The sequence below is a fragment of the Rana temporaria genome, chromosome 5 (genome assembly GCF_905171775.1).
Source record: "Rana temporaria chromosome 5, aRanTem1.1, whole genome shotgun sequence".
Taxonomy (NCBI): Eukaryota; Metazoa; Chordata; class Amphibia; order Anura; family Ranidae; genus Rana; species Rana temporaria.
Window position 1 is genome coordinate 411,636,316 of NC_053493.1, and position 21,429 is coordinate 411,657,744.

Consider the following 21,429-nt stretch of genomic DNA (forward strand, 5'->3'; position numbering starts at 1 on the left):
CGGGAGCTAACCCCTATTTCACATGTCTGTGATTTCGAACACGCACCTCCAGCCAATGTACAACAGGCCTACCAACCACAGACAGCCTACCAACCCCAGACAAGCTTCCAAGCACACCCAGCCTACCCACCCCAGCCAACCTACCCACACCAGCCAGCCTACCCACACCAGCCAACCTACCCACCCCAGCCAACCTACCCACCCCAGCAAGCCCACCCACCCCAGCAAGCCCACCCACCCCAGCAAGCCAACCCACCACAGCAAGCCAACCCACCACAGCAGCATGGGGGTCAGTGGCCAACTCAGAGCCCAGATTTTAGGGGATACTAATTTTTATTGAAATATTATGATTTGGAACATATTTTTTCTATTATTTGTAGTTGAGTATGTAATTTTAGGTTTGGCTTACCAAAAAATGCTAGAATAATGGCATAAAAACTTTAGTTTTAATCTATTATTGTTTTTAATCTATTATCCATCTTTTGGAGACCACAATCTTCTTGGGCTCCTTATATTTAAGTTCATGCTCAGGTCCCCAAGTTTGCAGATTCTAACATAATTTATGTATGCCCTGGGGTACAGGGGCTTTGCCAAGTCAACCAGTTCTTCAATTGCTGCATTCCTGTTGTTTTGTATTTGGATCTGTCATTCTTTTTCCCATTTTTTTTAAAATAAAAGGATGATGCTAAAAAATCGTGGATTATGTGTGGAAAGTCAAATGTCAGTTTGTGAGTAGGCAGGCCCTTTGCTAAAATTGAAGGGACACAAATAGAGTAGTTATTACTTTGCCCAGCATAAAGAATTGGGGATATTTTTCGTTTTTGAATTTCAAAGAAATATCAAAAAAAAGGCTGGATTCATATCAAGAAAATACACTAATCCAAAGTAAATACATTTGTTTTTAATCCGTCCGTATCACCAGTTGAGCAGATGTACATATTAGGACATTATAAAGAAAAAAAGAATATGCGCTGCTATTTGAGATTTCGAAACTTGCCGCGTGACGAATGAGCATTTTCGAATACGAACGCTAGTTTTACTAGACAGATGGCTTCCGGGTGCTCTTTATTTCGGGGCATGCGCATTTAGATTTTTTTGTCAAGTCCGATTGTTTTCTGTACACACGGTCGCACTTTGCACAATCGGACTTTTCGGAACAGAAAGTTGGACCGTTCACAGACCCAACTTTTTGTCCGATTTAAGCCAAAAAAGTTGGTCCGATGGAACGTACACACGGTCGGAGAAATTTGAAAAGTGCCGGATTTTGAAGTTGGTTGGCCGAAAATCCGACCGTGTGTACGGGGCTTTAGGGTTACAGGAAGTGTTAGTGTTACAGAGAGGGTTACTGTTTGGTTTATAGGGAGTATTATTGTATGGATTACAGGGAAGGTCGGTGTTGGGACTAAAGGGAAGATTAATGTTAGGGTTACAGGGAGGATTGGTGGTGTTAGGTTTGCAGGCAAGATTTGAGTTAGGGTTATAGGGAAGGTTAGTGTTAGGATCACAGGGAGGGTTAGGCCTCGTACACACGATAGGTTAACCTATGAAGCTGACTGATGGTCCGTCGTGCGTACACACCATCAGTTAAAAAAAACGAACGTGTCAGAACGCGGTGACGTAAAACACAACGACATGCTGAAAAAAACGAAGTTCAATGCTTCCAAGCATGAGTCGACTTGATTCTGAGCATGTGTGGATTTTTAACTGATGGTTGTGCCTACTAACGATCGGTTTTGACCTATCGGTTAGCAATCCATCAGTTACATTTTAAAGCAAGTTGCTATTTTTTTAACCTAAGGTTAAATAACCTATGGCGCCCACACACGATCGGTTTGGACCGTTGAAAACGGTCCTTCAGACCGCAGTCCTCTGGTTAACCTATCGGTCCATCTGATGAGAATGGTATGATGGACCGTTTTCATCTGCCCAAACCGATCGTGTGTGGGCCCCATCGGTTAGTTAACCTTCGGTCAAAAAAATAGGAACTTGCTTTAACCCCTTCCCGACCGCCGCATGTACATATACGTCGGCAGAATGGCACGTACAGGCACATTGGCGTACCTGTACGTCCCTGCCTTCTAGCGGGTGGGGGGTCCGATCGGGACCCCCCCCCGCTACACGCGGCGGTCGGGTTCCCTCGGGGAGCGATCCGGGACGACGGCGCGGCTATTTGTTTATAGCCGCTCCGTCGCGATCGCTCCCCGGAGCTGAAGAACGGGGAGAGCCGTATGTAAACACGGCTTCCCCGTGCTTCACTATGGCGCTGCATCGATCGAGTGATCCCCTTTATAGGGAGACTCGATCGATGATGTCATTCCTACAGCCACACCCCCCTACAGTTGTAAACACACACTAAGTGAACACTAAATCCTACAGCGCCCCCCTGTGGTTAACTCCCAAACTGCAACTGTCATTTTCACAATAAACAATGCAATTTAAATGCATTTTTTGCTGTGAAAATGACAATGGTCCCAAAAATGTGTCAAAATTGTCCGAAGTGTCCGCCATAATGTCGCAGTCACGAAAAAAAATCGCTGATCGCCACCATTAGTAGTAAAAAAAAAAAAATTAATAAAAATGCAATAAAACTATCCCCTATTTTGTAAACGCTATAAATTTTGCGTAAACTAATCGATAAACGCTTATTGCGATTTTTTTTACCAAAAATAGGTAGAAGAATACGTATCGGCCTAAACTGAGGAAAAACATTTTTTATATATGTTTTTGGGGGATATTTATTATAGCAAAAAGTAAAAAATATTGCATTTTTTTCAAAATTGTCGTTCTATTTTTGTTTATAGCGCAAAAAATAAAAACCGCAGAGGTGGTCAAATACCACCAAAAAAAAGCTATATTTGTGGGAAAAAAAAGGACGCCAATTTTGTTTGGGAGCGCAATTGTCTGTTAAAGCGACGCAGTCCCGAACTGTAAAAACACCTTGGGTCTTTAGGCAGCATATTGGTCCGGTCCTTAAGTGGTTAAAATTGTACTGATGGACGCCTAACCGATAGGTCAAAACCGATCGTTAGTATGCAAAAGCATCGGTTAAAAACCCGCGCATGCTCAGAATCAAGTCGACGCATGCTTGGAAGCATTGAACTTCGTTTTTTTCAGCACGTTGTTGTGTTTTACGTCACTGCGTTCTTACGCGATCGGTTAATTAACCAATGGTGTGTACGCGTGACGGACCATCAGTCAGCTTCATCGGATAACCGATGACAATGGTCCTTCGGGCCGTTCTCATCGGATGGACTGATCGTGTGTACGAGGCCTTAGGGTTACAGGGAGAGTTATTGCTAAGATTACGGGGAGAATTGGTGGTGTTAGGTTTGCAGAGAAGATTTGAGTTAGGGTTATAGGGAGGGTTCTTGTTTGTATTACAGGGGGGATTAATGTTAGGCAGGGGTGTATTTAGGTTTTGTGCTGCCCTAGGCCTGGTGAAACTCACGCACCCCGTACTTTATATATGACGCACCCCTTCCTTTTTAAGACCCGCCCTGTCATTTTCATGGGATGAGGACAGAGGGACAGGGTGGGATGAGGACAGGGGGACAGGGTGGGATGAGGACAGGGTGGGATGAGGACAGGGGGACAGGGTGGGATGAGCACAGGGGGACATGGTGGGATGAGGACAGAGGGACAGGGTGGGATGAGCACAGGGGGACAGGGTGGGATGAGCACAGGGGTACAGGGTGGGATGAGCACAGGGTGGGATGAGCACAGGGGGACAGGGTGGGATGAGCACAGGGGGACAGGGTGGGATGAGCACAGGGGGACAGGGTGGGATGAGCACAGGGTGGGATGAGCACAGGGGGACAGGGTGGGATGAGCACAGGGGGACAGGGTGGGACAGGGTGGGATGAGCACAGGGGGACAGGGTGGGATGAGCACAGGATGGGATGAGGACAGAGGGACAGGGTGGGATGAGGACAGAGGGACAGGGTGGGATGAGCACAGGGGGACAGGGTGGGATTGCTTTTTTGCCGCCTCCGCAAAGTGCCGCCCTAGGCCTGGGCCTTGTCGGCCTAGGCCATAATACATCTCTGATGTTAGGGTTACAGGGAGGGTTAGCGTTAGGAATACAGGGAGGGTTAGTGTTAGGAATACAGGGAGGGTTAGTGTTAGGAATACAGGGAGGGTTAGTGTTAGGAATACAGGGAGGGTTAGCGTTGGAATTAAACCGAGGACTGTGCAAATTCCCGCCCGATCTACCTTGATTAATGCAGACTTAAAAATATTAACTAAAGTGTTAGCCCTTAGATTAAACACTTTCCTCCCACACTATATTCACCCAGACCAGGCTGGTTTTGTCCCAAATCGACAGGCTTCAGATCAAACCCGCAGGATAATAGACTTAATTTCGGCGGTCCAATCAGATTGGGACGGCAAGGGGCCGAGTCGGGGAATGCTGCTTTCGCTGGACATTCAGAAGGCATTCGATTCCCTCTCCTGGGACTATTTGTTTGACGTCTTAAGTCGTTATGGCTTTGGCAAGAGCTTTCTGACCCTCCTGCGGACGCTGTATGATACCCCGTCTGCTTGCTTAATGCTTAGGGGATACTCCTCCCTGTCGCTTGATATTAGAAGGGGAATTAGGCAGGGATGTCCGTTGTCCCCACTGCTATTCGCTCTAGCCATTGAGCCTTTGGCTATCAGGATTCGTACATGTCAGAATATTCGGGGGATAGCTTGCGGTGACTATGAACATAAATGCCTACTTTTTGCAGATGACCTTTTACTGGTCACCTCCCTCCTCAATTTATATGCAATTTTGCAACCTTTTCCCGATATTTCTGGGATTAAAATTAATCATAGTAAATCCAGGGCATTAAGGCCCAGATTCTCGTAAGGCGGCGTAAATCTAAGCGGGCGTAGCGTATCGTAGTTGCGCTACGCCGCCGTAACTTAGAGAGGCAACTGCTGTATTCACAAAGCACTTGCGTCTAAAGTTACAGCGGCGTAGCGTAAATGTGCCGGCGTAAGCGCGCCTAAATCAAATGAGGAACAGGGGGGCGTGTTTTATGTAAACTAATCATGACCCCACGTAAATGACGCTTTTTTCGAACGGCGCATTCTCAGTATCACGTTGAATTTTCTAATTAAATTACGCCCGCTCAATGCCTAGTCGACGTGAACGTAACTTACGTCCAGCCCCATTCACGGACAACTTACGCAAACAACGTAAAACACGACGCTGTTCGTACGTTTCCCACGTCCATACCTAACATGACTTACCCCTGCTTTCCGAGGGGTAACTTCACGCCGGCGTATGTCTTACATAAACAACGTATCTTGCTACGCCGGGCGCACGTACTTTTCGTGAATCGGCGTATCTAGCTCATTAGCATATTCAATGCGGAAATCTACGGAAGCGCCACCTAGCGGCCAGCGTAAATATGCACCCTAAGATACGACGGTGTAAGAGACTTACGCCGCTCGTATCTTAGCCGAATTTATGCGTAACTGATTCTAAGGATCAGCCGCATAGATACAAAGGCTCTTATTCGGACTTACGATGGCGTACATGGCGCTACGCCGTCGTAAGTCCTTTGAGAATCTGGGCCTAAATCTATCTTTGCAGAGTACCACTCGGAAAACGTTAGAAAAGTCCTACCAATTTTTTATGGGAACCAGAGGCCCTTCCATATCTTGGGATACATCTAACCTCCTCCATCCAAATGCTATATAAGAAGAATTACCCCGCCCTATTCGAACGGTTGACTGAGGATCTGGCTAGATGGCAGATTCACCCCCCCATCGTGGTTCGGCAGACTACACTTAAAGTGGAAGTAAACCCTCCTATCGTTTTCAGCCAAGGAAGCGGCCATCTTGACCTCTGTTTAATCTGCAACTGCCATGATGCTGTACATGTGACCTGGTATGAAACCAGCCATTGGATGGTTTGGCAGTTTGGTTGAGAGCACAAACAAATGTGACAGCTAGCATTTCCGGCATGCCGGGAATGTTAACTGTTTTTTGTAACTATCAAATTGAAGAGTTTACTTTCACTTTAATAAAAATGAATGTGTTACCAAGGATACTGTATTTATTTTGCACCATACCTGTGCCACTGGTTAGAAAGGACCTTCAAATATTTCAAAATAAAATCTTTTAGTTAATATGGGGAGACAAGAGGCCTAGGGTGAATAGAAGTACGATGTATACCCCAAAACTAAAAGGAGGCCTTGGCCTGCCTGATTTACAGGAATATTTTTATGCGGCCCAGTTGGCATATTGGAAAGCTGAGATCTTTATACTTTGTATTGTTAAACTTCAATAAAAATGATTGAAACATAAAAAAGAGAGGATTAGTGTTTAAATTACGGTGATGGGGGTTGGTGTTAGGGTTGCAGGGAAGGTTGGTGTTATGGTTACACGGAGGGTAAATGTATTACATGGAGGGTTGGTGTTAGGATTAAAGAGAGAATTAGTGTTTAAATTACAGGATGGGGGGGTTGGGTTGGTGTTAGGGTTACATGGAGGGTAAATGTTAGGATTACAGGGATGAATAGTGTTAGAGACGTACACACGAGCCGAAAATATCGGGCGGCACCAGCTGGTTCAATAGATACTGGATGACATTTGGCCGACTTTTGTCGAAGGGGAAAAACTAAAAAAAGTCTGCTGATCGGCATCTGATCAGCCAGCCGGTGTGTACTGGCATGGGGGGCGGTACAACTGTGAGAACACAATAGCACAGCGGGGGGAGATTACTGTATTAACATTGGATTGTTAGTACAGAGGCTTCTCCCATTTTTTCTCCCGATCCCTTCGGCACACTGGGTTGAACGAATAATAAAAAAAAGGAATAGTGTGTACCTTATCGTTGATGTTGGGGTTGACTTTACACTGATGTAAAAACTTCACCATGACTTCATCACCTTCCCAGGCTGCGATGTGTAGCGGGGTCTGTCCTTCATCCTACAGAATAAATCACACAACACATAACTTATAGATTTCTGTAATTCCCCAATGACTTCAATATATACAATGAGATCTATCAGTCCACCCAAAACTGAGATTTCTCTGATTGGCTGATTGTAGGGAGCAACATCACCTTTCTCCTTCAACATCTCAGGAAAAGGACTTTATAACCACGGGCACACCAACTTATTATTAGCACCACATCCCTTGGTTAGATAAATACAAGAGGATACATTGGGATTTTTAAGGTGCAGAATAAGATGAAATAATATCAACTATGATACATAAAAAAATATTTAAAGAGCAAATAATAATTATTAAAAGGTACCAATTGGCAAGTACATATCAATAAAGTTTTATGGATACAGCACTGTGAAATGGAGTTCCCAACATGTTTCGCCCATATGTCAGGCTTCTTCAGAGGATGCTGTCCAATTAAAGGTACAAGCCTTTTATTGAGAAAAAACATATACATATAGGGCTAGATTCAGAAAAACTTGCGCCGGCGGATCGTAAATCAGATAGGTTACGCGGATCTAAAGATCCGCTAACCTATCTGTATCAAGCCCTATGTATATGGTATGAAATCAATTTGTTGATGTAATCATAATGGCCCGGATTCACATACAACGGCGCATATTTTGTGCCGCCGTAGCGTATCTAATATACGCTACGCCGACGCAGCGCAGAGAGGCAAGCACCGAATTCACAAAGCACTTGCCTCCCAAACTGCGCTGGGTTTCCTCGGCGTAAACCGGCGTAGGTGGAAGTGGGCGTGAGCCATGCTAATGAGGCGTGACCCCATGCAAATGCAGGGCCAAGTGCCAGACAAGTACTTAAAACAAACGGCGCATGCGCTGTCCCGTGGACGTATCGCAGTGCGCATGCGCACAATCACGTCGAAACAACTGGCTAAGATACGTCGAATCACTGCCTACGGTGTGAACGTAACCTACGCCCAGCCCTGTTCACGTACTACGTAAAATACGGTGGCTTGTGTTCCCTGGTCCATACCTTTGCATGGGTTGCACCTCACAGATGGGGAATAACTTTACGCCGGACGTACGACTTACGCAAACCGCGTATATTATGCGCCGGGCGCAAGTACGTTCGTGAATCGCCGCATCTCCCTCATTTACATATTTGAATAGAAAATCAATGGGAGCGCCAAATGCGTCCAGCGTAAATATGCGCCCACTCGACGCCGGTGTAGGCAAGTTACGCCGGTGGACTAAAGCCTGTTTTAAGGCGTATGTTCGTTCTATGGGCACGGCGCACGGATACGACGGCGCATATTTACACTTACGCGGCGTATCTTGAGATACGTCGGCCTAAGTGCTTTGTGAATCCGGGCCTACTGTATATGTATATGTTTTTTCTCAATAGAAGGCTTGTATCTTTAATTGGACAGCATCCCCTGAAGAAGCCCAACATATGGGCGAAACATGTTGGGAACTCCATTTCACAGTTATGTATCCATAAAACTTTACTGATATGTACTTGCCAATTGTTACCTTTTAAAAAATAAAAATTTGCTGTTTAAATATATATTTATATATATATCATAGTTGATATTATTTCATCTCATTCTGCACCTTAAAAATCCCAATTTATCCTCTTGTATTTACCTTCAACATCCCAGTTTATTGCTGAGATCCCTGTGCTGAGGTTCGGGTCTGTACACCTGATGTGCCCATTATGAGGAGTTCCCACCATCCCTGTGCTGAGTTCCTGGGTCTGTACACCTGCTGTGCCCATTACGAGGGGTTCCCACCACCCCTGTGCTGAGAATGAACACATGCTGTGCCCATTATGAGGTTCCCACCATCCCTGTGCTGAGTTCCCAGGTCTGTACACCTGATGTGCTCATTATAAGGGGTTCCCACCATCCCTGTGCTGAGTTCCCAGGTCTGTACACCTGCTGTGCCCGTTATAAGGGGTTCCCACCATCCCTGTGCGGAGTTCCCAGGTCTGTACACCTGATGTGCCCATTATGAGGGGTTCCCACCATCCCTGTTGGATATTTTATTATTCTATGTTATGGAGCATGTAAGACGATGAGTTGGAACTCACAAAGGCTGATTGGGACAGAGTCAGGAATGATGGCAGTCATACTCTTTTGGGGTATAGAAGATACTGTATATAAGAATCCGGGGTCTGACCATCTATACCTAAGATATCAGTTTTGGGTGGACTCAGAAGAAGTGCCGAGACACGTGTGCTTCTTCTCTCTCTTGTATGATTAGTAATGTATGGAGTAGGGAGATCCAGGTACTTACATTCTGGTCATCCACAGGAGCTCCACATTCCACCAGGAGTCTGGCCACCTCCACATCTCGCTTTCTACAACAGGCATGAAGTGCTGAGTCACCACATTTCTGTTATCGACAGGCAGTACAGTGACACGTTATACTCCAATCACATCACTGGGACTGTACACTGATCATCATCATTAATAAAGTGCTGCCCACCGGGCAACAGGAGAGCAACCCAGAGTATTTCAGGAGAGGAGAGTTAGATAGAGGAAGGAGCAGAGTCCTCCAGAAGAGCAGAGTATTTCAGGAGAGGAGAGTTATAGAGGAAGAAAAAGAGTCCTCCAGCAGAGTATTTCAGGAGAGGAGAGTTAGATAGAGGAAGGAGCAGAGTCCTCCAGCAGAGTATTTCAGGAGAGGAGAGTTATAGAGGAAGGAGCAGAGTCCTCCAGAAGAGCAGAGTATTTCAGGAGAGGAAAGTTATAGAGGAAGAAAAAGAGTCCTCCAGCAGAGTATTTCAGGAGAGGAGAGTTAGATAGAGGAAGGAGCAGAGTCCTCCAACAGTGCAGAATATTTCAGAAGAGGAGAGTTATAGAGGAAGGAGCAGAGTCCTACAGAAGAGCAGAGCATTTCAGGAGAGGATAGTTATAGAGGAAGGAGCAGAGTCCTCCAGAAGAACAGAGTATTTCAGAAGAGGAGAGTTATAGAGGAAGGAGCAGAGTCCTACAGAAGAGCAGAGTATTTCAGGAGAGGAGAGTTAGATAGAGGAAGGAGCAGAGTCCTCCAGAAGAGCAGAGTATTTCAGGAGAGGAGAGTTATAGAGGAAGGAGCAGAGTTCTCCAGAAGAGCAGAGTATTTCAGGAGAGGAGAGTTAGATAGAGGAAGGAGCAGAGTCCTCCAGCAGAGTATTTCAGGAGAGGAGAGTTATAAAGGAAGGAGCAGAGCCCTCCAGAAGAGCAGAGTATTTCAAGAGAGGAGAGTTATAGAGGAAGGAACAGAGCCCTCCAGAAGAGCAGAGTATTTCAGGAGAGGGGAGTTGTAGAGGAAGGAGCAGAGTCCTCCAGAAGAGCAGAGTATTTCAGGAGAGGAGAGTTATAGAGGAAGGAGCAGAGTCCTCCAGAAGAGCAGAGTATTTCAGGAGAGGAGCGTTAGATAGAGCAGGGGTCTCCAAACTTTTCAAACAAAGGGCCACTTTATTGCCCTTCAGACATTAGGAGGGCCGGATTGGGGCCAGCAAGGGAGAAAATGTCACAGGCCCGGCATCCGTGAGAACAAATATGGCCTCAGGGTTGGTGGTCAATAGGAAGAGGAGTATTCCCCCTATTAGTAGGAGGAATATTATCCCATCATTGGTATCAGTGGATAATATAGTGCCCCATTGTTGGTGTCAATGGGGAGAATAGTGCCTCATGTCAGTGGGAGGAATTGTGCCCTAAGGGCCAGATAAAGTCTAGCAAAGGGCCACATCTGGCCCTCGGGCCACAGTTTGGAGAACCCTGAGATAGAGGAAGGAGCAGAGTCCTTGAGAGATTTGTCTACAGTTATAGAAAAGTTACATTGAATATTGAAGGTGCTTTTCATCACTACTATATGGTAATAAGCACATTGTATGGATGGATTTCTGGTGTCTCCAGAGAAAGACAATTACTGCATCACTCAGACATGGTGGATAATTGTGTTCTTCCAATCTTGTGGTAACAGTTTGATGAAGGCCCTTTTCTGTTTCTACATGACTGTCCGCCGTGTACAAAGTCAGCTCTACAATGATAGGGTTTGATAAGTTTGGTGTGGAAGAACCCGACTGTCCTGCACAGGGCCCTGACCTCAGTCCTGAACATATTTGGGTTGAACTGGAATCCCGATGACCAGCCAGGTCTCTTCATCAAACATCAGTACCAGACCTCACACATGGGTACAAAACCCTACAGACATTCTCCAAAATCTTGCAAAGAATTTCCCCCGAAGTATGGAAGCTGGTAAAGCCACAAACGGGGGACCCAATCTTTATTAATGGCCATGGTGGAGGGCGGGGGCGAGGGCTCCACATTAACGTATAACTAATGGCAAAACTTTTTTAGCTTTGGATAGAGTGGAGAGGGATTAGAACGCTTGTCAGTTTTTAGTGCTGTCTTTGCCCCCGTTAAAGTAATTCACCCTCTCTATTTGTCCTGTTTACTAACACCATGGGGTAGAGGGGGACAACTCCACGTTAACGGCTATGGGGGAAGAAGGGGCCAACTTCATATTAATAGCTATGGGGGAAAATGCTGGCCAACTCCATATGAATGGCCACGGAGAAAGCACGGGCCAACTCCATTTTAATGGTCATGGAAAAACCCAACTTAATATTAATGGCCATGGGGGAAGAAGGGACCAACTCCCTATTAACCACTTAAGCCCTGGACCATTTTGTTGCTAAATGCCCAGGCCAGGTTTTGCGATTCGGCACTGCGTCGCTTTAACAGACAATTGCGCGGTCGTGCGACGTGGGTCCCAAACAAAATTGGCGTCCTTTTTTCCCCACAAATAGAGCTTTCTTTTGGTGGTATTTGATCACCTCTGCGGTTTTTATTTTTTGCGCTATAAACAAAAATAGAGCGACAATTTTGAAAAAAATGCTATATTTTTTACTTTTTGCTATAATAAATATCCCCCAAAAACATATATAAAAAAAAAAATTTTCCTCAGTTTAGGCCGTTACGTATTCTTCTACCTATTTTTGGTAAAAAAAATCGCAATAAGTGTTCAATTGGTTTGCGCAAAATTTATAGCGTTTACAAAATAGGGGATAGTTTTATTGCATTTTTATTAATTTTTTTTTTTACTACTATTGGCGGCGATCAGCGATTTTTTTCGTGACTGCGACATTATGGCGGACACGTCGGACAATTTTGACACATTTTTGGGACCATTGTCATTTTCACAGCAAAAAATGCATTTAAATTGCATTGTTTATTGTGAAAATGACAGTTGCAGTTTGGGAGTTAACCACAGGGGGGAGCTGTAGGAGTTAGGGTTCACCTAGTGTGTGTTTACAACTGTAGGGGGGTGTGGCTGTAGGTCTGATGTCATCGATCGAGTCTCCCTATAAAAGGGATCACTCGATCGATGCAGCCGCCACAGTGAAGCACAGGGAAGCCGTGTTTATATACGGCTCTCCCCGTTCTTCAGCTCCGGGGAGCGATCGCGACGGAGCGGCTATAAACGAATAGCCGCGCCGTCGTCCCGGATCGCTCCCCGAGGTAAGCCGCCCGCCGCACGCAGCGGAGGGGGTCCCGATCGGTTCCCCGACCCGCGGAAAGCCGGGGACGTATATATACGCCCATCTGCCTGTCCGTGCCATTTTGCGGACGTAAATAGTCGTGCGGCGGGCGTTAAGTGGTTAATGGCCTTGGAGGAAAAGGTGGCCAATTTCATATTAATGACCATGGGGAAGGAGAGGGCCAACATCCATATTAATAACCATGGGGGAAGACGGAGCAAACTCCATATTAATGACCATATTAATGGCCATGGGGGAAGAGAGGGCCAACTACATATTAATGGCCGTGGGGGAAGAGGGGGCCAACTTCATATTAACAGACATGGGGGAAGAAGGGGCCAATTTCATATTAATAGCTATGGAGGAAGAGGGGGGCAACTTTATATAAATGGCCATGGAAGGGGCCAACTTAATATTAATGGCTATGGGGAAGAAAGGGCCAACTCCATATTAATGGCCTTGGAGGAAAAGGTGGCCAATTCCATAATAATGACCATTGGGGAAAAAAAGGGCCAACCTCATATTAATGATCATAGGGGAAGAGAAGGCCAACTACATATTAATGACAGTATCGGAAGAGGGGGCCAACTTCATATTAATAGCTATGGGGGGAAAAAGTGTCCAACTCCATATGAATGGCCACTGAGAAAGCAAGGGCCAACTCCATATCAATGGCCATGGAAAGAGCCAACTTAATATTAATGACCATGGGAGAAGAAGGGACCAACTCCCTATTAATGGCCTTGGAGGAAAAGGTGGCCAATTTCATATTAATGACCATGGGGGAAGAGAGGGCCAACATCCATATTAATGACCATGGGGGAAGAGAGGGCCAACTACATATTAATGGCCGTGGGGGAAGAGAGGGCCAACTACATATTAATGGCCGTATTGGAAGAAGGGGCCAACTTCATATTAACAGACATGGGGGAAGAAGGGGCCAATTTCATATTAATAGCTATGGAGGAAGAGGGGGGCAACTCCATAATAATGGCCATGGAAGGGGCCAACTTAATATTATAGGCCATGGGGGTAGAAGGGACCAACTCCATAATAATGGCCCTGAAGGAAAAGGTGTCCAATTTCGTATTAATGACCATGGGGGAAGAGAGGGACAACTTCATATTAATGGCCGTGGGGAAAGAAGGGGGGAATTTCATATTAATAGCTATGGAGGAAGAAGGGGCCAACTCCATATTAACCGCTTAAGCCCCGGACCATTTTGCTGGCCAAAGTCCAGGCCACTTTCTGCGATTAAGCACTCTGTCAATTTAACTGACAATTACGTGGTCGTGTGACGTGGCTCCCAAACAAAATTGACGTCCTTTTTTTCCCACAAATAGAGCTTTCCTTTGGTGGTATTTGATCACCTCTGCGGGTTTCATTTTTTGCGCTATAAACAAAAATAGAGCGACAATTTTGAAAAAAAAAAACAATATTTTTACTTTTTGCTATATCAAATATTCCCAAAAAATGTTTTTCCTCGGTTTAGGCTGATACGTATTCTTCTACATATTTTTGGTAAAAAAAAAATCGCAATAAGCGTTTATTGATTGGTTTGCGCAAAAGTTATATCGTCTACAAAATAGGGGATAGAATTATGGCTTTTTTATTATAATTTTTTTTTACTAGTAATGGCGGCGATCTGCGATTTTTATCATGACTGTGACCTTATGGCGGACACATCAGACACATTTTTGGGACCATTGTCATTTTTACAGCAATCAGTGCTATAAAAATGCACTGATTACTGTGGAAATGACACTGGCAAGGAAGGGGTTAACCACTAGGGGGCGAGGAAGGGGCAACGTGTGCCCTAGGGAGTGCTTCTAACTGTAGGGGGGATGGACTGTGTGTGACAGCACAGTGATCAACGCTTCCGATTATAGGAAGCTGTGGTCACTGTCCTGTCACTAGAAAGACTGTAGAGATGCCTTGTTTACATCAGCATTTCCCCGTTCTTCCTCACCCTAAAACAATCGCGGGTATGCCCGCGGACATCGAGTCCGCGGGGCCCACGGTCGGAGTCATGGAGATCGCGGCGCGCGCGTGTCCACAATGCTGCTTCTTAGAGGGGACATATATATATGTTCTTTTGCCTGCCCGTGCCATGCTGCAGACGTATATCTGCGTGCGCCGGTCGGCAAGCAGGTAATGGCCATGGAAGGAACCAACTCTATATTATTGGCATAAATACAACAAACAAAAGTCACTGCCCCTACCTATGACTGGTCTATACAATAAGGAGTGCTGGAAATGGCGCATATACATACAAAAACATAGAGGCCGGGATTCAGAAAGATTGGCGTATCTTTAGAGCGGCGTAGCGCATCTGATATGCGCTACGCCGACGTAACCTAGAGTGGCTCGTACTGTATTCACAAAGCACTTGCTCCCTTTCTTACGCTGGCGTAACATAAAATGGCCGGCGTAAGCCCACCTAATTCAAAGTAGGCTGGTAGTGGGCGTGTTGTATTAAAATTAACCGTGACCCCATGTAAATGCATGGCCGAACGAACGGCGCATGCGCGCGCATGCTCAGAATCACGTCGAATTTACTCCCTAAGATACGCCGGGTCCATTCATGCGACGTGAACGTAACCTACGCCCAGCCCCATTCACATACGACTTACGTAAACAACGTAAAATATGACGGCTGTTCCGACGTTTCCGACGTCCATACCCTAACATGACTTACCCCTGCTTTATGAAGGGTAAACTTACGCCGGACGTACGCCTTATGTACATGGCGTAGCTTACTGCGACCGGCGCAAGTATGTTCGTGAATCAGCGTATCTTGCTCATTTACATATTCAACGCGTAAATCTACGGAAGCGCCCCTAGCGGCCAGCGTAAATATGCACCCAAGATACGACGGCATAGGAGACTTACGTCGGTCGTATCTTGGCCAAATTCAGGCGTATCTGTTTTCCAGAATACGCGTATAGATACGACGGCGCACATTTGGACTTACGACGGCGTATCTGGAGATACGCCGTCGTAAGTCCTTTCTGAATCCGGGCCAGAATATCCAGGCTCAAACTTACCAACCAATCAGCAACCAACAAAATTCACCTGTCTAACTCTGTGCGTTAAAAAACAGAGGTTTAGTTGCACGCATTTGCAAATGCATGTGTAAGCTGCAGGCCCTGTCAAGGCGCTCTGTATACTGTTATAGTTAGGACTGCAGTATACAGAGCGCCTTGACGGGGCCTGCAGCTTACACATGCATTTGCAAATGCGTGCAACTAAACCTCTGTTTTTAACGCACACAGTTAGACAGGTGAATTTGGTTGGTTGCTGATTGGTCGGTAAGTTTGAGCCTGGATATTCTATGTTTTTGAATCTATATTATTGGCCTTGGAGGAAGAGGTGGTCATGGTTTTGGGATAGGAAGTCCAACAAGCTCATATAGGTGCGATGGTTAGGTTTCTACAAATCTTTGACCACATAACTGTAGTTTGGTTTTATATACTGTGTGTATATATATATATATATATATATATATATATATATATATATATATATATATATATATATATATATAATCTTAATATCAATCAGGACTTCTCTATACACAATGTATCATCAGCCTTCTTACTTTGCTTTTTGCTTTCAGTTGTGCATCAATGTGAGATGTAAGTAACTCTTTACAGATCCCCAAGTTACCGCCCTCCACCGCCACCAGTAGAGGAATACAGCCGTCCTATGGAGAAAGGTATAGTGACCATTTCAATAATGCATTCTGTACAATATTCTATCTATCTATCTATCTATCTATCTATCTATCTATCTATCTATCTATCTATCTATCTATCTATCTATCTATCTATCTATCTATCTATCTATCGCCGATCCTGGGCAGGTGCACGGGGTGCAGCGCACCCAGGAACCACAGAGGTGGGGATGCTGAAGTGCCAGAGTGATCCCCTTCCGCCTCCTCCTCCTCTTCTTGTCTGTGTCCAGAGGCAGCTCTCTCTGCCAGAAACTGACAGGAGTGGATCAGAGGAGGAGAGACTGTGCCGCCACTGTGTTTCCTGCCCAAGTCCATCCTCCCTCTCTCCCTCCTTCTGTCAGAGGAGGAGAGCGAAGCAGCCGGAGACCATAGCGGCAGTCTCTGACCATCTCCTGTATTAAATCTGCAGTCTCTGACCATGTGGGGGGCGCCAGAAATATTTCTGCACCCAGGCGTCTGTGACCCTAGGATCAGCCCTGTATCTATCTATCTATCTATCTATCTATCTATCTATCTATCTATCTATCTATCTATCTATCTATCTATCTATCTATCTATCTGTCTGTCTCTAGATGTTCATAGTTACCTTGTCCTGGACAAGTCTGGCCTCTTTGTGTGACGCTCGCAGTAAAGTCTGGATGACACTGATGGCCCCGTTGGGTCGCTGAGCGGTGTAATGAAGAGGTAACTGGTCCTTTGGCTGTGGAGACAATGATACTGGTCAAATAAAGATGTATTCACAACTCCGAGGAGTAGATGTAAGAACTAGACATGTGCTCAACAAAAAAATTCTTTTTTTTTTGTTTCGTTTCGTAGATTCGTAAAGATTCGTAATTTCGTAAGATGCAAGTTTTCCTATTCGGACCCGTTCGTATTTTCGTAACGGTTTTATTTTCGTTGATACGGAATGATTCGTATTTCTGTCTAATTTATTTTCGTTGATTCGAAATTCGTAATTTTGTGCGATAATAATTTTCGTTTAATGGATTCGTAATTTTGTACTTTCGTAAATACATTGCGGCGCGGTGATTCGCAATCTCGTATTTTAGTTTCATTTTCAACACGCTGCCGCTGCCACAACAGAGATATCCATCTTTCCTGTGAGCGGTCCTGTTAACGATAACGGTGGTCTCCGCGGCGGATTCACCGCAAGATCACCGTTATCGGCGGCAGGAGAGGACCCCCCCCTCCCGCCACTTACCGGAAGTCGTCGGCAGCGGCAGAGGCGATCGCGTCCTGTGTCCTGCTCGGCTGGGATGGCCCCCACCCATCTTCATAGCATAGCAGGGCGTAAGCGACGTCAAAACCTCACTTCAGCCCATGCTTCTTAAAGGCATATTTTCTTGTTGTCATTTTTTCAAATGACAATTTTTTTTTGCATTTTAGTGTAAATATAAGATGTGACGTCTTTTTGACCCCAGATCTCATATTTAAGAGGACCTGTCATGCTTTTTTCTATTACAAGGGATGTTTACATTCCTTGTAATAGGAATAAAAGTGATCCATTTTTTATTTTTATTTTATTTAGTGTAAAAATGTATAAAATAAATAAAAATAAATAAGAAAACAAAAAACTTTTTTTAAAACGCCCCGTCCCGACGAGCTCACGCGCAGAAGCAAACGCATACGTGAGCAGCGCCCGCATATGAAAACAGTGTTCAAACCACACAAGTGAGGTATCACCGCGATCGTTAGAGCGAGAGCAATAATTCTATCACTAGAACTCCTCTGTAACTCAAAAGATGCAACCTGTAGAATTTTTTAAACGTCGCCTATGGAGATTTTAAAGGGTAAAAGTTTGACGCCATTCCACGAGCGGGCGCAATTTTATATATATAAAATTAAATGCACACGTACCCCTCCGGGAAGATTTGGCTCAGCCTTTTTCGCTAGCAGAAGTCGGACAATCTCGTCTTTAGAATAAGCTGCGGCTACATGCAGGGCAGTCCGACCATCCTGGAATTGAAAAGACAATAAAAAAATATATATATATATATTTATTTAGATGAATATTAAATATTAACCACTTGCCTACTGGGCACTTTTACCCCCTTCCTGCCCAGGCCAATTTTCAGCTTTCAGCGCTCTCACACTTTGAATGACAATTGCGCATATTATGCAGCACTATAGTGTACCCATATAAAAAAAATTTTTTTCACACAAATGGAGCTTTCTTTTGGTCATATTTAAAGTGATTGTAAAGGTTCCCATTTTGTTCTTTTAAATAACAAACATGTCATACTTACTTCCACTGTGCAGTTCTATTTGCACAGAGTGTCCCCGATCCTCTTCTTCTGGGGTCCCTCCCCGCATTAGATAACCCCCTCTGGGAAGCTCTCTGCTAGGCTATCGGAGAGCCTATCCAGAAGTAGTGCAGGGTTGTGACCAGTGGCGGCTGGTGCTCAAAATTTTTTGGGGGGGCGCAAACGGAAAAAAAATTGCAGCCTCACTGTGCCCATCAAATGCAGCCACTGTGCCATCAATTCGCACCACTGTGCCATGCCATCAAATGCAGTCACTATGCCATGCCATCAAACGCAGCCACTGTGCCATCAATTCGCACCACTGTGCCATGCCATCAAACGCAGCCACTGTGCCATCAATTCGCACCACTGTGCCATGCCTTCAAACGCAGTCACTGTGCCATGCCATCAAACGCAGTCACTGTGCCATGCCATCAAACGCAGCCACTGTGCCATGCCATCAAAGCAGCCACTGTGCCATCAATTGTCACCACTGTGCCATGCCATCAAACGCAGCCACTGTGCCATGCCATCAAACGCAGCCACTGTGCCATGCCATCAAACACAGCCACTGTGTCATCAATTGTCGCCACTGTGCCAATTGTCACCACTGTGCCCTTTAATTGTCGCCACTGTGCCCATTGATGTCACTGTGCCCTTTAATTGTCGCCACTGTGCCCATTCATGCCGCTGTGCCAATTGTCCCCACTGTGCCTATTGTCACCAATGTGCCCATTGATGTCACTGTGCCCTTCATCGCCGCTGTGCCCTATAAAATGCCCCTTTCCCCCCCCACCCGGAACTTACCTTTACTGGAGTCAGCCATCCACGTCCCTCGATGTCTTCTCCCGCCCTCGATGACGCTTCAGCCAATCAGGTTACTGGTATCCAGAACCGGTCAACCTGATTGGCTGAGGCGCCTGTCAGTCTTATCCAAGGAACGCACCCCCCGCTGGCTCTGATAGGCACTTCCGTACAGCCAACCAGCTGCCGTTATTCGGGTGGCCGGCGCTCAAGGTCCGGCCATCTGTATAGACCAGCGGCAGTGGCGACAATAACATCATGCAATGCATGAATCTATATTATTAGACTCAGTGGCGGTGCGAGAGCCAGAGGGGGCAGCGCCCTCTATGGACGAACCGCCACTGGTTGTGACTGTGGGCTTGTAGTACATCCAGAAGTAACGGTTCTGCCGGCCCGGGGGAACCAGTCGTGGTCGGAGGTAGAGGCGAAGCTGTCGCCACAAGGGGACCCCATCCACTTTGCTACTGGAGACCACTGTAAGTAAGCTGAGGCCAGTACCAGAGCAGACTTCTCACCAGCCGGGGATGGTGATGAAGTGGGAAAGCATCAACAAGTGCCAAGTCAGGGACCCAGCGGGTCAGCAGAGGTGGAGTGCCAAGCCACATAAGGGGGATGTACATGTTTCTTTAGCGCAACTATCTACTAATAGCATTGCATCTGATATTATCACTGTGTAGTGAAGCACTGTAGCTGCAGCTGATTAATTCATAATTATTGTTTATTATTTGCCCCTATGACACACACACTATTTGTAGACACCATTGCTTCGTTTCTTTCATTGAAGCCCTAGCAGGAGACACTCAAAACCACTACTATACTGCTCAAATTCCATACCCACCAAATCACACTCGGCCCATTCAATTGAGCTAGCTGAAGATACAAAACTACTGCATCAAAGAGCTACTTCCCCCCACACAAGGGACAGGAGCGTTGGGCGTCTATTTGGTCCCATATCACCAAGGAACTCTTCTTTGTTTAGAGACCGGAGTCGTATAATTTAGGTACAACGTTCCAGGCTGTACTCAGTATTTGTGTTAAAAGGTGTTGTGGCGTCGGGAGGGTAGAGAGAGTAGTCTGACATCAAATTGTTTTCCCTTTTCTGACCTGCCACCATAAACCTTTATTGGTTAGTACTTGCTGTTTTATTGCTCCTCAGGGGACTTTATTGACAATTAATTTGATCATTCATATAGAGAAGATAACAATAGCCTTACTTTTCTTGTCTAATCCATTTTCTGCTGATGCCATTTACTGCTAAACCTTAAAGCGGTAGTTCCCCCTCAAAAAAAATGTTACCCTTAGATTGATGCTCATTTTGTCTAGGGGAATCGGCTAGTTGTTTTAAAATCGAAGCTGTACTTACCGTTGTAGAGAGCGATCTTCTCCGCCGCTTCCGGGTATGGTCTTCGGGACTGGGCGTTCCTATTTTGATTGACAGGCTTCCGACGGTCGCATCCATCGCGTCACGAGTAGCCGAAAGAAGCCGAACGTCGGCGCGGCTCTATACGGCGCCTGCGCACCGACGTTCGGCTACTTTCGGAAAATCGTGACGCGATAGATGCGACTGTCGGAAGCCTGTCAATCAAGAAGGAACGCCCAGACCCGAAGACCATACCCGGAAGCGGCGGAGAAGATCGCTCTCTACAACGGTAAGTACAGCTTCGATTTTAAAACAACTAGCCGATTCCCCTAGACAAAATGAGCATCAGACTAAGGGTAAAACATTTTTGGAGGGGGAACTACCGCTTTAAGTAAAAACTCATTTGGAATCTGACTCGATTGAGAACCTATTGCGGACGCAGTGGCGTCCATAGAGGGTGCCGGAGCGCCGCCCCCTCTCGCTTCCGCACCGCCACTAAACACAATACACAGATTCATGCATTGCATGAATCTGTGTATTGTTGCTGCTGCCCACTATTCAGATGGCCGGCCCCCCGGTGAGCGCTGGCCATCTGAATAACGGCAGCTGGTTGGCTGGTTGGCCCTCAGGCTGTAATCGGCTTCCAAATAGTTATCCAGGGGACGCACGGGGGGGGGGGGGGGGTGCGTTCCTTGGATAAGACTGACAGGCATCTCAGCCAATCAGGTTCACTGGTTTTGGTTACCGGTAACCTGATTGGCTGAAGCGTCATCGAGGGCGTGAGAAGACATCGAGGGACCGTGGAAAGAGGGTGGCTGACTCCAGAAAGTTAAGTGTCGGGTGGGGGG

General features: G+C 46.0%; 1 protein-coding gene across 1 annotated transcript in view; it reads right to left on the reverse strand.

Moving 5' to 3' along the window:
* Nucleotides 1-19,841, reverse strand: part of LOC120941350 (serine/threonine-protein phosphatase 6 regulatory ankyrin repeat subunit B-like) — a 148,204-nt gene extending 128,363 nt beyond the window's left edge. The window contains exons 1-6 of the mRNA XM_040354688.1: nt 19,737-19,841; nt 18,032-18,130; nt 16,761-16,874; nt 16,040-16,144; nt 9,204-9,302; nt 6,820-6,921 (exon numbers count right to left, since the gene is read on the reverse strand). Of these exons, the coding sequence (XP_040210622.1) occupies nt 6,820-6,921; nt 9,204-9,302; nt 16,040-16,144; nt 16,761-16,874; nt 18,032-18,130; nt 19,737-19,841 (624 nt within the window). The remainder of the gene's footprint in view (nt 1-6,819; nt 6,922-9,203; nt 9,303-16,039; nt 16,145-16,760; nt 16,875-18,031; nt 18,131-19,736) is intronic.
* Nucleotides 19,842-21,429: the final 1,588 nt, after the last annotated feature.